We start from the raw sequence: 16,688 nt of genomic DNA, 5'->3' as shown, positions 1-16,688 counted from the left end.
AGTAAGGAAAACAGGCCAGATAAGGACTGTGGTGAGCTGGGGAGGGTACGAACCATCGAAAGAGGAGAAGCTTAGCTCAGTTCCCACTGACTACTGCCAGGAGGAATGGAGACACAGTTCAGATCACCTTCTCAGTTGAAGCTCTAAATGTGGATTTCACATTAAATAATCTTGGCAACTAGTTCAAATCTTAAAAATACACAAAAAGGGTGAAATGGAATACAACTGTGACCCCAACAAGGCCTGTGATCAACTGATTTGCAACTTCCCTTGAAACTTCCTATTGGTTCTTTTTCTTATTCCCTGTTTGTTTCCTTTATGGTTGTGGGCAGTAAAATATTAAAAAGAAAGTTTGTGTCCTTACACCTTGGGGCAGCAAATAAAAGACACGAGAGAAGACTATCTCAGACCACAGCCAGTCTTGGCTGGGGGCACAACTGCAAGAGACAGAGCTGGTGGTAGTGGCTACAGGGAGGAAGAAGACAGATGAGCGAGTCCCTCGGGCTGGCATCAGGAAGGAGACAGCGACCCACACAGGATAAGGAGAGCTGGGACTGAACAGCTCGCATGTGGTTTCTCTTATACCACAATGTTGATTTTTAAAACGAAAATAAATACTTTGTACGTCTGTCATATAATAAAAAGTAGGTACAATTAACACTATATGCTTGAAGGCATGAATTGATAAATAAATGTACTTACCGTACACATGAATACTTTACTAAACTATTACTACGTCTTTACAATTTATTCAAATTAACTTTGTTAGAGTTCCGTTATACTCAGTATTAATATGAGAATTATTTCTGAGAGTATACCCAGGAGAGGATATATTGACTTTAAATCTTTATCTCAAACAATTCATTGGTCCATGAGATATTTAACCTTATGTTAGGAAGCGGTATAAGCACACCGAGAGTAAATTATTCAGAACAGAATTATGTTCCAAATAAACCATGAATTTGGTCTAAAATTAAAGTTATACAACAACTTTTTAAGCGATGCTATAGTAAAGATCATCCTTTCTATTTTTAAAAATAAAAGAATACTATGAAGAGTCTGAGGAACATATAAATTACACTTACAATCCGTAGGAAGAATTGATTGCCAGGCTGGTTATTTGTTGCGGTGGTTCTCCACCCACCCAGACCAACTGAATAACTAGTTCTGTCTGATAGCCTGGAGATTGTTTCAGTGGTGAACTTTTAACTCTGTAATAGAGGAAAACATATTACCTTTTAATCCATCTTCAATTATCTTATTAGCCCATGTAATTAGAAAGTCATGCATAAATCACTACACAAAAATAACTTTATATAGAAAATTATACTAGATATAAAAAAAAATGTAAAAATTGGAATCCTGTCCTCTAGAAGCATTTAACCTAGTTGGAGACGAAACATGTACATAAACAACAAACATAAGAAATCATATGTAAGTTCCACACATTAAGTGGGGGATAGCAAGGAGAGAGGGAGAAGTGGGTAGGAGGGGACGGAGGGATGGGTGGGGAGAAGAATGAGGAGAGGCAGGGGCCCAGGAATTCAGAGGAGAAAAAAAAAGTCACAGGCAAAATGCAAGTTAGAAAAGTAGACTTAGAACTTAAAAATATGGTTTAACTAAACGAAAACTGGCTAAAAACATAACGAGTTAAAGAACACGTAAAAAAAAATGTGAGCAATTCATTTTCATGTGTGTGACCACTTTTACTATAAAAAAAATCTACTTTGACTTTGAGTTGGTAGTATTTGTGAACGCACAGACTCTTTCCCCAGTAACTGCTGAATAGTGCTCAAAAAAGTACTGCTTTTACAAAACATATGCAAACAAGGTAAAGAAGGAAACTCACAGTCAAAGATTAATAAGTAAGTCTGGTCACAGTGGAGGTGTGTGTAGTAATCAGTATAGCAAGACAGGTGAGGGCCAGACTCTGGAGGGTCTTTAAGGCTGGGCTGCAAAGACCTGATGCTGGTAGAAAGAACTCTGGGCTTTCGAAAAGCTGGAGTGTGAATCCTGGCTCTCCCACTTACCAGCTGTCTTCTTGTCTAAAAAGTGGGAATATTACTTCCTAATCATACTATGAGGACATTGTCAGAGCCTATGAAAGAGCTCTGTCAATGGCCAAATTACACCAAAGGAATATATTTTCATTATTAAAGAAGTAAAAGCCAATGAAAGTTCATAAGAAATATTTTGGGAAGATTAATTGGGTGGAGGTTTGCAAGATGAAGTGGAATAGGGAGACCAGATAGGAAGCTCCTATGATTCTCCTGATGTGACACAATAAGAACAAGGTAGATCTCAAACACATTGTGAAGTAAGAACCAAAGAGGCTCATAACCTTCACGAAGGCAGAACCCTGCAGTTACTTTTAACACTTGAGCACAGAAGAGGTACTCAGAATCTACTGACTGAATGAACGAGTTGGAGGCGGATTAGAGGTAGAGGAGGGGAGAAAAAGAAGACAGAGGGATTCTTTTGTCCCCATCCGCCCCCCGACCCCCCCCAAAAAGCTGTCAGGATGAAAAGCTAGTTTTAGAGGAATATGTGCTAAGTCTGAGGTGATGGTGGGATCTTCAAGTGAACTACTTGGCAAATAGTCAAACGTGTTCCCAAACCTCACTTACACTGAGTAAGTTCATACAAAACTTACATTGGTTAAACTTGTGACAAGCACGTTAGGAGGAGTGTGGGAGGGGTTTAGAAGAGTGTAAGACTTTCTAAGGAGTAAAGCTACTTAGATACAACACTTGTAATACTTGTATCAGTAAACTTCAAATGGATTTGGAAGATAAAATTTTTTTTAAAATGTGAGCAATTTACTTTTGAGTGTGACTACTTTTAGTATAAAAAAAATCTGCTTTGACTTTAACATGAGAACATTTTTGATTTCACAGACTCTTTCTCCAATTACTGCTCTTGTAAAATATATGAAAAGCCTAGTTACCTCAAGAATTCTTGAGACTCCTGCCTTGGCGTGACAGGGGATGGAAGGACATGAGGAAGACTACTCAATGTTGAGTCTCCTGACACCAAACTCAGAGGTAAGAACCCTTCTGAATCATTTAGCTGGTACTCCCAGTGAATAAGACCATGACACCTGACCTTCTGCTGCCATATTTGCTAGACTCACTCTAAGCAAGAAAAGGGTCAGTATGTCGCCCAAATTTCAGGGTAAACGTGACTCTATGAGGGTACCCCTAATACAAACTGAGTTACAGTCACTTCTGCCTGCACAGAGTCTGCACGGCAATATACTCAGAACCGTACACTGGTTGAGGCAGAAGTTCTGATTTTTCTCAGGGAAATATCCCCTAGTCAGCTGCAGCTGTCCATCTCAAGAGATAGAAATAGAGACTGAGTAGCATTTCACCTCCACCAGAGACAGCCTCTGTTGACATAAGCATGGGCCGAAGGTCTGAGTGTGCTATCTTCTCGCTGTATGAATTAGGTGAGGTTCAAGCTAGTGTCCGCCTTCCTCTGGCATGGTTCATGTGCACATCAGATTAGATTCTCAAGACCAAGAACAGGCATTCAGGGATAATTTTAGAAGTGCATATATGGACACGTTGAAGACTTAAGTGATGAAGACACACAGAACTCACGGAATTCTTATTTGGCTTAGAAAGTTCTTAAGCAAAAATAAGCCAGCCAAGTCTGCTGCAAATCCCCAATTAGTAAAAAGTTAGAAACCAGATCAAGAAATGACAGAATACGTCAGATTCTAAAAATACAAAATGGGGGTGGTGGATGTTATGTTTTGTGCCTACAATGGTTATCATTTTAACGTTTTTAATATACGTAAATTAATTTGTTTACTTTTTAAAGTTAAGGGGTTGAATCTTTACAAAAAACTCCATAAACTGTACAAATGTATTTTAAATGTCAAAATAATGTTTGGAGGCTTTGCAGTGTCAAAACGGTTATCTGTTCTCATTCTCCCTGTTGTGACAACTCATAATGTCTCCAGCCACTGCCAAATGCATCCTAAGAAGCAGAATCATCCCCTTTTGAGAACCAATGGCACAGAACACACAATCTCAAATTTATGTAAACATTATATAAAGAATACTTAAAAAAACTATACTTTTTAAATGACTGTAATATAAAGAATCTGCCTTATGTTTGGGGTGAATGCATTTTTGATTACACATTCTTCAGAGCAATTGTTGAACTATTCACCAATAAAAGCAAAACACTACAAAGCCTGGTTCTTTTAACAAATGCCAATCGTCTCTCTTACCACCCTCCCTCCCTTGAATATACTACAGTCTGGCTTTTTGCCCCGCAACTCTTTGCCATCTTCCACAATCACTTTGCAGTCATCATCCTAACTGGCTTCTCTGTAAATGTAATACACTTTTAATCACAGTCTTCATGAAATTCTGCAATGATTTTAACTCTTTCCTCGTTGTTTTATTTCTCTGCCATATTTAAGGCTCAGATCTTTTAAAAAATTTAACCACTCAGTAATATAAATTGGACAGGAAAAAGGAAAAGAAAACTTGATTAAATTTATTACCATATAAAAGCAAAATTTATTCAAATCTGGAATGCTACAATAAAGGCATTTAAATAACGATACTGCGGTGCTAGAGAAGATTCAGCAAAAGGTAAGAAAGTGATTACAAAACGACTGAATCTTTAAAGACTGAAAAAACAGAATTTTGAGAGTAGTAGAAAATAGTATAAACATACATTTGATCCACATATAAATCCAGACTGAAAAACATCGATGGGTTTAGATGACTGAGGTATATAGAGAGGAAAGATCCCTACCAGTATGTTTAGAGATCAAATCTTAGTACTTTACAGAGAAAATCATAGAACGCAATCATATTTCGCTTGATGCCACAGAAAAACGAGTTGGGTTAACAACAGTGAAACCAAGCGAGATGGTCTCATGCCATTTCACTCTATCGCAGGAAAACGTTACTGTGGCTTTACTAATGCTTACAATTCATCTAAATTAAAAGGTTATTTTCAAAATATCTGTATTTTTTATAACTTACTTTAAACAAGGGACATTATCACGAAGCCCATCAGATGAACTGCTACTCGTGGAAGGATGAGACTGAGGAGGAATGGGCTGGGGATTGGCACCCCCCACTGGTGTTGGCAAAGGGGGCGCCTGGTCTCCCTCTGGGGATTCCACATCGTTTATCTCATATAACAGTCGAACTTCAAGCATCTGTCATAAAAGTGAGACAGTTTACCTACTCCTAATAATTACTGTTCATTTTATTACAGTTTATATACACAGACAGGTACACTTCAGTGGAGAGAACATTATTAAAGGTAAAAATTTAGCAAGATTTCTAAAGGATTTAGCAAAGAAAAAATGTTGTTTCTGACTCAGCTTTTTAAAAATGATTGCGTGTGAGTACACACACAAGCATTATGATTTTAGAATTTATGACACTGCTGTGAATCCCAAATTACAGTATGCTCATACTCATATTAACTTTCCCCAAAAGAGACATACAATGTATTTAAGGATTTAAATATTCAGTAAGAAGATATGCGTAAAAATAGGCATTTTTCACAAAAGATAGATGGCAATGTAAATACTTAAGTGTCTTAAAAAATCCTAGACAAAGCCGACTGCAAATAGTCCCCTAAATAATTCAAAAATTTTAAAATGCCAGACATCTGACATTGAAAATAATTAAGAGCCTATTACCGGAATGACTTCTGTAATCACTTCCTGTTTGCTGAATCTATAGATAATGACATGAGCTGAAACTCCAGCTATGCACAGCATTCGACTTTCTGGACACCAGGAGATGATCTGAATGGCATACGGATCCTCATCTACAATGTCTGTGTTTGGCCTGTCATCTTTATTTCTTGACTTTTCAAAGACTTTAGATGTCTTTAATTTATATAATACTTGTAGAGTTACTAGAAAGAAGATAATACATGTTAGATATCCAAATACAAAAAGAACAAATATAAGGTAATATTTACTCAGTCATATTATGTAAGGAAAACAGCCTATATTTATTTGAACCATATTTTTATTCTTAGGTCCACATTTCTCTATTATACTTTTAGATAATGCATTCACTGTACTCATTGACCAAAAAAAGGTACTCATGTATTCGTTTAAAACAAATTCCATCATGATGAAGTTAGATAACCTGAAAAAAATGAGTAACGAAAGATTTTGTAAAAAAAAAAAAGTATCAATATAATGAAAATAATAAAGAATATATTTTGCTTTCTAAAATGATTTTCTATATATTTTCTCTACAAAAGGTACCAATATTATCTAACACTTCTACATAATAAAACATAATACATCCTGAGTTAACTAGATTCTCTTGCTACGTATGTTTTGCAAACATTAGCCACTCAAAGCATTCATTCTGTTTTTGTTGTTATGTAACCACCATATACATTTTACAAAGATGATACAAACTTTTGTGACATAAGTTTAGAATCAGGCATTAAATTTATTCTACAAATTTCTGTTGATTTGAAACATATTTCCACTTCTGAGTTAAGAAGAGAAGGTCTGAAGAAATTTTGGAGAATTTGAGTACTGCTGTTGAGAATTATTCTTGATTGACTAATTAATATCCTTAAGAATATCTTTACTAAAAATTCTGAACTCACATAATTGATAAATAAGGTAGTAAATTTATAGCTTCCGAATTTCAAATTAAATGTTGGTTATACAATTATTACAAAACAGGTTGTATAAAAGCTATGAGTGTGTGACATATAACAAATAATATTCAAAATACTTACTTGCAGAAGCATCCCAGAACTTAACTGACCCATCAGCATGCCTACGAAAAGCAAATGAGTGAAGAAGGTGACGAAGAAAAAAAAGAATTACATTTTTTCTTTCTTTGAAGTTAAGTATATAAATAAGAGTCACCAAAATGAGGAAAAAGGTAAAATTTAGGGTAAATTGGCAGATTCTAGACAATAACTTATTTCTTATTATGTTACAGCATAAACGAAAGCACTACCTGCCCAATTAATTAATGCTCGTGTATTCTTAATTATATTTAGCTACTACTGATTTCTTTGGTAAAAACAGACTTTTACTCACCCTGTAATAATTATTTCTGGGTAACTTTGAGCACCCAAGCCCCAATTACCTCCATTGATGGGCCACTCCTGTAAGAAAAGATTACTGTATAAAACAACTTCCAAGCACACAATACATCTTCATATGTATATTTATGACAACAGTAAACAATATATTTGCTTCCAAAAAGGATTTCCCACATATTTTCTGTAGAAAATGGTTTCGATGTTATCAAACACTTCAAGGTGACATATATGTAACATTAAATACTGGAACTCATGTTCAATACCTTTTTGCTGTAACCTTGGCGTTTCTGTCTAGCTCCAACAGAATAAAGTGCAGGAATGAGGTCCACGGGACAATCGGCGAAATATTCGCAACACGTCACAGGGGATTCATGTATACTCAAAGGGTAGGGATTTTCAAATATAGGATATCTTTAACAACAGGAAAAGAAAAGTATTTATTAATTTAATGAATTCTTACCTATGATTAATACAACAATGAAAACTTCAAAAATATACAGCTTTGGAATGGAAACGTTTTTTTAAGTTTGATTAATTTAAAATTAACATCCTTTGAAGGTCCATATAATATATTATCTGAATGTATGTTTTAACTTTTCAGATAGTATATTCTTTTCTATAGTTTTAGAGATTACAGACATTCTAACACAGAGATTTAATAGATTTAACTTATGCAAATACATAAAAAAAAAATGACGTCTTTTATAATGAAATTTGCTCAGTTAGAACAGTAAACAGAAAAGCTGCAAAACAGAAAAACTACATACCATGTGCCACACACTGGACTAGCTTTATATATATATATACATATATATATATATATTTTTTTTTTTCTTATTTACTTCTTGCACCAAACTTATGATGTAGGCATTTTACTGAAGAACAAAGGCTTAGGGAGAGTAAAGTGCCAAACAGATGGCAGCTAGCAAGAAGCAGAATTTAAACTGTGCTCTTAACCATTAAGCTATATGGTTCTCAGTTAACAGATACCTCACCCTTATATCAGTAGATCTAATACAAATTTTCAATTCTCCTTTTTTCCCATCAGTGTAATGCCTAGTGCAGTATTTAATCTAGAAATGCTCTCTTGTTTTGGTGATAATCTAAATAAAATTCTATCTTAAACGTTTTCTCGATACAAAATTATTTTATTAAATAAAGCAAAAAAAAATCAAAAGTCATAAAATTAATGTAAAATCCTAACTAAATACACAATGATACTTCTTTTCTGGTTGGAAAGTCCTCAGAATTGAAAATGGTTACTTAAAAATGTATGGAAAACCAGAAATTGGCTAAAACAAGTCCAGAGTGGCTAACCTGCAAAAACTGGATGTACTGATCAGTCTATTGCCGACAAAAATTAAAAAATAAGAGGAGAAAAATTTTGGGAAAGCCCTTTCTAGACTTCAAAATGAACCCAACGTCATCACTCCTTCCTCAACCACACATAAAAAAACAGAAGTCAAAACTCAAACAAAAACGTGCATTTAAAAAACAGCAGGTGACTTTTTTCTCTTTATAAACACACTTTACAATCCTTAGTTCAGTGATTCTACTATTACTATACATTTAGCGGATATATTTGCTAAATAAAATGCCTAGTCACAGGTTACTTGCACAGGATTTTCTTTAACTTAAATATATCTCAGTTCAGACCACGTGTGAAGTCTTGCTATTTGAAAACTTAACGTAAGGGAAAAAAAAAATCATACTAAGTTATTCTAGGACTGTCATTTAGCAATAATGTTTTTAAATTCCTTAGCTCCACAATAGTCTTGCTATTCTCAAAAAGAAAACAAACACTGGATTAGTACAGGTAGCACGTACTAAGTTGATATGAATTTAGGAATGCCTTCAACTAAGGTAAACGATACTGTTCACTTTTACTTCACGATTTCCCAATCTCAGTACTATTCACATTTTGGATCAGATAATTCTTTCTCATGGGGACTGTCCTGGGCATTGTGGACATTTAGCAGCATCCCTATCCTCCACCACTAGATGCCAGTAGCACCCTTCCCCTCAATAAAAGTTGTCTACACAGACCAATTATCTCATGGAGGGCAAAATTGCCCCGGGCTTGAGAAACACTGAAATACTCATTGGGTAAACTCAGTTAAAACCATATTTAATGATTCTCTCTTGGGAGATACAAATAAACACAAGGTTCTTCCATTCAAAGAATTTATAAGTAAACATACTATCATCTTTGTTAGAAAACACAGAATACGGCAAATACCACAAAAAGTCGCAAAGAAGTTGTGGTGGGGGATTTACAGATCAGATATCATATATCGGGTCGAGAGAATGGGAAAAGCTTAAAGAGGAAAAGGCAGGTGACTTTTTTTTAATGTGGATCTTTTTTTTTTTTTTTTTTCGATTGAGGAAGATTGTCCCTGAGCTAATATATGTGCCAATCTTCCTCTATTTTTTGTATATGAGACGCCACCATAGCATGGCTTAATGAGTGGTATATAGCTCCACGCCTGGGATCTGAACCCGTGAACCCCGAGCCACCGAAACAGAGCACAAGAACTTAACCACTACATCACCGGGCCGGCCCCCTTCTGTGGATTTTTGATGGCAGTGAAGCAAGTGGAGTGTTTCAACTGTTGGGAACTACATATGTAAGAAAAGACATGGAAGTTTGATGTTTGTTTAACACATAGTTCAGTTTTTCTAGGGAATAAGGCTCCTGTAGGAAGACACTAAGAATTCGGGTTGGAAAGGTACCCTGAATTCCTACTGTGTAGAACAGCAGGCTGAGAAGCTGTTTTTAAATGAAAAAACAATAGAGAACCACAGTGGTTTAAAGAGGAGAGTAACAAGATTGGTGCAGCATGTAAAATTAATCCAACAATGCTATTCCTGCCACACTCAACAGAGAGTGAATGTGGGTGGAGAGATCACAGCAGCTTATCTGGAGATCAACTGTGATGGGATCAATTCTGGACATGCTGATTTTGTGTGTCCTAAGGTATCCAAATATTAGGTTGAATCGTATGAAATTTCAGAAAGTCAACAAATTTTGACTTAAAAAATGGAAATTCTATATGATCAACATAATAGAGAAATTTGGCAGGTAATTAGAATTGTGCATTTGGAGCTCTAAGAAGAGGTCAAGGTTATGGATATAAATGTAGTTTTTCAAAGAAATGAAACAGCCAATCCTACGCTAAAAAGAATCTTTTCACCACATACTAAAATAATCGCTCACCAAATTTTATTTCTTACCCATTTTGCGCAAGGTCTATAAGTACTAAATCCTTTTCTAGAAGAACAACCACAGCATATGGTTCTTGAAAATCTGAAATAGGAAAATAATGCATGAACAATAGTTTTATATAGGCAAGAGGACAGAAAATTAGATAATGAGCATTTCATGTTGGGTCTAGATGTTGCTGTGAAGCTATTTTTTAGACGTGATTAACATTTAAATCAGCAGACTCTGAGGAGATTATTCTAGATAATGTGGCGGGCCTCAACCAATCAGCTGAAGGCCTGAAGAGCAAAGACTGAGGTTTTCCGAAAAAGAAGCAATTCTGCCTCAAGACGGCAACATAGAAATCTGCCTGAGTGTCCAGCCTTCAGAATTCCAACTCACGACTGCAACATCAACTCTCCTGAATGCTCAGCCTGCCGGCCTGCTCTGTAAATTTCAGACTTATCAGTGTGGGGGATCAGAACTGGTCACCCCAATGTGTGTCTCTTTGGCTTGATTATTTTTAAGAACAAAGGACTCTGAAAGAGACTTTGACCTCTCTGCCAACTGCCTAAAAGAATTTAAAACAGAAGGGCCTGTTCCAGGAAGGAGCTAATACCACGGAATAACTGTAATGTAATGTAAAATGTGTCTCTCAGATCACATTGTCTATAGTTGACTCATTTCCATTTCCATCTCCATGTAAATTGCCTTCCTCCCCCTTGAAGTCCCAAACCACTACCCCCAACACTCTCCTTTGTCTTTAGCTAAAAATGGTATTTAAGGTGGCAACCTCAGCCATTCTGGCGAGTTGCTCAGTTTCCCTGGGTTTCTCCCATGTATACATGTTATAAAGCTTTGTTTGATATTCTTCTGTTATTCTGTCTCATGTCAATTTAATTCTTAGGCCAGTCAGAAGGACCTACAGTGGGCAGGGGAATGGTCTTTCTCCTACACCAGCCTCCACAATTGCGTGAACCAATTTCTTAAAATAAATTCTCTCTCTCTCTATTGGTTCTGTTTCTCTGGAGAACCTCGACTACTAAACTAGTATTTTTTAGAATTTTAAAATGTATCTTAATGTGGATAGTTTTGTTTATCCTTCAAAGGCACTTACTACTAATATGTAATACTAAACAGATAACGCTTATTAAACAAAATTAACTGCTGAAATAAAATTTGCAAAGTTATGAAACCTCTCTCCTCTAGAAAAATTAGTGCAATAGGATAAGGAAACTACCTAGATAACATATATAGGTCTTTGTTCTGAATAACAGATACCTATAGAGAATGAGTTGTAAAGACGCAAAGCTTACCATTTGGGTATGGTGTTTCACACAGGGTCAAAAAATCAACAATGGAATAGTCCATTTCTAACACGGCAGTACTTTTCCCATGCATGACTGTTAAGCAAGGTCTTCTTCCTACAGTATCATATGACAAACCTCCTGATAAAATAATAAAAGGCTCCCTGGAAATAAAATACATGGTTAGGATTATAAATAGCAGAGTGGAGACGAATTATTTTTTCGCTGTATCATCAATTTTTTATTTAGTGAAATAAAATCTTAAATTCTAACATTTTTATGCATCATTTAATTCAATACTTGCATGTGAGTTTTTAATTGCATTAGGTAAGACCCAGGTGAATTCCTGAAGATTAACCTACGGTAAGAATGAACATTGACCACATTTGACTCTCATACCTCCCCTTGCTCCCTAAATATTTTTCCTTTATCCTCTTTAAACCATTGTCAAAAAAAATTCTCTCTGGGTTTCTGCTGCGAAGTCTCTTCAATGAACTGCCTTTATTTCCAATCCTAATAACCAGGCCTTCTCAACAGAAGTTCCGAGAGAGAACGTGAATGCCCGAAGGCATCCACTGTATGTAATGAATTAACTTCTCACTGACGCATCAAGCATGTACCAGCTACAAATTACCCTTGAGAAAACTGAGAAAATAGTCACTCAAATCATTTTCTGAAGGGCTTAACTCTCTCCTGGAACCTTGGTTGGTGTGCTCACAGCTCCCATGCCAGCTTACCACTTCTAATGAGCCCTCCAACTCTGTCTCCCTATTAGTCAATATTAATTTTAATGATTTATCCAGACCCACTTTATAAAACTGGACATCTACGCAAACACCAAAAAAACGAAGTATCTTTTCATATGTTTTGGTGTGAGTGCATTTCTTCATCTTTGATTTGCCTACTCGTGTTTTTTGTCCATATTTTCATTGGTTTAGTAATCTTTTTCTAATTGGTTTGTAAGAGTTCTTTGCATTCTAAGGAGATTGGCTCTTCATCTGCGACATGTACCTTCCCATTTGTTGGTGAGGAAGTTGTTTCTGTTACGTTATACAGATGGTTTAAAATGTTCTGTATATGACTTTCTTAAATCTCTTCATTAGTGATTTTTTAGGCAGTTTCTTAATGCCTACTCTAAGGCCAGTATATTTATCTCCCTCCTCTTCACAGCTAGTAGGAGCAGTATCTAATAATATGTCATGGTTAAAAGTGCTAGTTCTGGAGCTAAACTGCCTGCATTTAAATCTCAGCTTTGGCTTTACTTTCTGTGTGATCTTGGACAAGGTGCTTAACCTCTCTGTGCTTACCTTCTGCATCTATAAAATGGAGCAGAGTAATACGTATCTACCCTCAGACAATTATTGAATTAATTAATATACTCAAAGACTGGTGTCAATGCCTGGCACACAGTACAACCTTAGTAAGATTCACCTATTATTACTGTCATTATCATCAAATCATCATTTTTATCAATTGCAAAAGTTTCTCTTCTTGTGATATGTAGAAAGAAACACTGCAACTTCTAAATCATATTTTTTTAACCTAAAACAAGAATAAATAAACCCCACTAAAATTTACTTAGAGTAGTAGTGTTACAGGTCTGTAATTTATAAGTAAATATAAATATTAGGTCTAATAACTCAATTGTTTTTTAATACTTAAACATTTACCTATTTAAAATAACCTATATAAAATTACCTATATAAAATAACATATGTGTAGATAGGTGTGTTTGTGTGTGTAGTATTTTCTTATTTAAAACTGTACCCTCATGTAGCCCTGTTTTCCTTCTTTATTTTTTTCATAGCATTTATCACTAAAACTAATTTATTTATTTTGCTTATTGTTTTTCTCATGAAAGTGTAAGTTTTACAAGGGCAAGTGGTTTCTTTTGTTGTTGTTGTTTTTGTGAGGAAGATCAGCCCTGAGCTAACATCCATGCCAATCCTCCTCTTTTTTGCTGAGGAAGACTGGCCCTGGGCTAACATCTGTACCCATCTTCCTCTACTTCATGTGGGACGCCTCCACAGCATGGCCTGACAAGCGGTGCATCAGTGCGCGCCCGGGATCTGAACCCAGGCCTGCCACCAGCGGAGCGTGCGCACTTAACCGCTATGTCACAGGGCCAGCCCCCAAGGGCAAGTGGTTTTATCCATTTCGTTCACTGCTGTATCCAAAACAGTGTCTCAAGGGTAAATGAAAGAAAAGAAATGTACGTTACATTAACCATTAAGACAACGGTTAATGTCTAAAAGCTTACTATCACTTAGATTTTTCACCACTAAACTGATTTGGGTAATCTTATTTTTCCAGCTAAGTGACAGTAACCAGAGCTTAAAATTTTGTCATGAATAGAACTACACCCATATATTCATTGTTTCAATCTCTTAGCATACTGTGATTATTGTGACTGTGGTCAGGAAAGTATATTTAATTCTTCCACTTTTTATCACATATAATGAATAAATGGCATATATCTCCTTTCTTCTGTACTTTGAAAGACAGTATACAGCTAAATATAAAATACTAGGAAAAAGGGTGAAGAGTCCAACAACTTAAACTTTTACAGAGCAGGAGGCCCCAGCCAGGCATTTTATATGTAATATTTCAAGAATGGTCTGATGAGTATGTTTTTACATATAGCCAACTTAAAAAAAAAAAAGTATTATTAATGTAAGAACCATGAACAGAGAGATGCTGAGTTACATTACAGAATAAAATTTCCATAGAGATACCAGGTAGGCGACCAGTTTATTAGATAGTTAAACTGTTAGCACGGTATTATAACACCTTGGCAATTAGGTAGGTTTATCCTCAACTAAGTATTTGTTCAGTGGCCTTGTAAGCTGCCTGTACTTCTTTTCTAAACTTGTGAAAAAATACACAATGAAAATAACATAGATGAAAATATATGGATAAGAAACAGTTTGAAAAGGATACCAAGGTAATATTCTTTTTCATAATAAAAGTTTCCCAAATGCAGCAACAAATGCATATATATATATTTTTTCTTTTTCTTATTTTATGTACTGCTGTTAAAAACATCATCTAAGTTTGCCAGGCAGGAATCACCTAACCTACAAACACCTCACTAAGTTATATTTTTTTCATTATAATGTTCCAAACCTTGAAGGGTAAATATTAATGAAATGAATATTTTACAAGAAAGAATTAGTCGTAAAAACAATGGTAACGTTAACTATTTTAACACTAGACGTTAATATTTCAAGAATAGTCTGAAAATTACAAAATTATAAAAATTCAAAGTTTTTGTTGGTGTTTGGAATTATATTAAAAGTTCTCGGGATCTACATTATTTCTAGGTAATATGTGAATTATGTAAGTGGAGAATCTTCTTTTTTTAAATAAAAGATTAGCCTTTTTGATGTTATAATACTGTCTGTAAGTAGTATAATTTTTATTCCATTACTTTATGTAGAATTCCTTTTAACGATGTTGGGTGTTACCCAAGACCCTCATTTTTTGAAGACATCCAAATCAGGAAGGTGTTGATATGGAGATTTTATAATTTTGGTTGGAATTTTTGAGAAGCTAGACACTTCAGGGAAGTCTATATGCTTCCTTCTTCTGATTAACCTCCCCAGGGTGGCCTTGACAATAGGTTTGGCTGAAGTTGTGTTTCCATATGAGGCATTCTTTACTTAAACGAGGCACTTCTACCCCAAGAGCCATTTGCATAATGAATTTGCTCAACTCCGCTCCACAATACTACCCATTCATTCACTCGAATAGTTTTTCAGCACCTGTATTCCTGAGAATAAGACAGTGCTCTCACCTCTGGTCTAGACAGACAATAAACACACTGTGATGTGTTATGAAGAAAATAACACAAGGTAGAGTGATGGGCTGGCTGTGAGCGAGGGGCTGGAGGGGTTACTGTAAGATAGAGGCTCAGGACAGGCCCCTGAAGCAAAGACAGATGAGCTGAGACCAGAATGAAGAAGAGCCAGCCACTCAAAGATCTCGGGGTTGGGGGAGAAGGATGTACATTCTCGGCAGAATAACCGTTGCAAAGACCCCAAGTCAGGAACAAGCTTGGCGTATCTCAGGAACTGAAAGGCCGGTATGGCTGCAACAGAAAGAGTGAAGCAGTACACGGTAACAGATGACATGACCCTAAATCCTGTAAACACATCCTGTTGACTCTACTAGGATCTCAAGAACCTGTCTCCTCCATTTCATCCCCACTGTTACTTTAGTACTGGCCCCAATAACCTGCAGCTTATGTTATTACAACAGCATTTGTACAAGTTGTTAACTGCCTGAGATACACTTCCCCTCATTGTTGTTTGGCTAATTCCTATTCCTCCTTTAATTCTCAGTCCAATCATTATCTCCTCAGAAAAACCTTTCCTGACTCATCCACCCTGACTGAGTTGGGTGCCCTTCATGGGTTCCTAAGTTCTCTCCACATACCTCTTTTTCAGCATTTACCACACTGAATTGTCACTGTTTATCTCCTCTTCCTTTGCATCACGAGCTCCTTCAGGACCCAGAATGTATATTTTACCTCTGCACTACCAGGTTGTAGCTAAGTATCCCAAAAAGTGTGTCAAATACCCATTTTCAATACCACTAAACCTACTGCTCGGCTGGTCACTGGTGCCAGACTTCCTGAATCAGAAATGCTGTAGGAGGGCCAGCATCTCAGGCGGTTCCAGCACACGGCCAGATTGGGAAGAACTGTCTAAAGACGTCTGAAATTTAACTGTTGTGCTATTCTGATGCTCTTTCTGCACAGACTCCCACTTATGTTATTCACTACATCTATACATTTTTAAAATTGGAATTTAAGCTCTAAATAGTCAATCTCATATGCCATTGATTTATATAACTAATCTTTTCAAATTCTCCAACTTTTTTCAAATAGAGATATGCCACTCTATTTCAGAGGGAACACCAATGTATTTGGTGAGGAGAATTGTACCTTAGCTCTTGAAAGCTACCTGGTAACAAATACCTTATCTTTACCACTCTAATCCCAGTGCTCAGCACAAAGTCTAAAGACATACATACTTAGTGAATGAATTAAAAATGACTGATTTCTAGGAGACCCTATATCAAATTTCTAACATTCTTAGTTCAAA

The 16,688-nt window shown here is 36.0% G+C and overlaps 1 protein-coding gene across 5 annotated transcripts in view; it reads right to left on the bottom strand.

The window, feature by feature from the left end:
* Positions 1-16,688, bottom strand: part of STXBP5 (syntaxin binding protein 5) — a 168,538-nt gene that overhangs the window by 58,914 nt on the left and 92,936 nt on the right. For all 5 annotated transcript variants that reach the window (XM_058534243.1, XM_058534244.1, XM_058534239.1 and 2 more), the window contains exons 10-17: positions 11,590-11,744; positions 10,306-10,378; positions 7,335-7,482; positions 7,067-7,134; positions 6,757-6,797; positions 5,684-5,904; positions 5,013-5,191; positions 1,086-1,211 (exon numbers count right to left, since the gene is read on the bottom strand). In XM_058534243.1, coding sequence (XP_058390226.1) covers positions 1,086-1,211; positions 5,013-5,191; positions 5,684-5,904; positions 6,757-6,797; positions 7,067-7,134; positions 7,335-7,482; positions 10,306-10,378; positions 11,590-11,744 — 1,011 coding nt within the window. The remainder of the gene's footprint in view (positions 1-1,085; positions 1,212-5,012; positions 5,192-5,683; positions 5,905-6,756; positions 6,798-7,066; positions 7,135-7,334; positions 7,483-10,305; positions 10,379-11,589; positions 11,745-16,688) is intronic.

This window comes from Diceros bicornis, chromosome 39 (assembly GCF_020826845.1).
Source record: "Diceros bicornis minor isolate mBicDic1 chromosome 39, mDicBic1.mat.cur, whole genome shotgun sequence".
In the NCBI taxonomy this organism is placed as follows: domain Eukaryota; kingdom Metazoa; phylum Chordata; class Mammalia; order Perissodactyla; family Rhinocerotidae; genus Diceros; species Diceros bicornis.
Note: the sequence above shows the minus strand (reverse complement) of the source record. Positions and strands in the feature narration are given on the sequence as shown.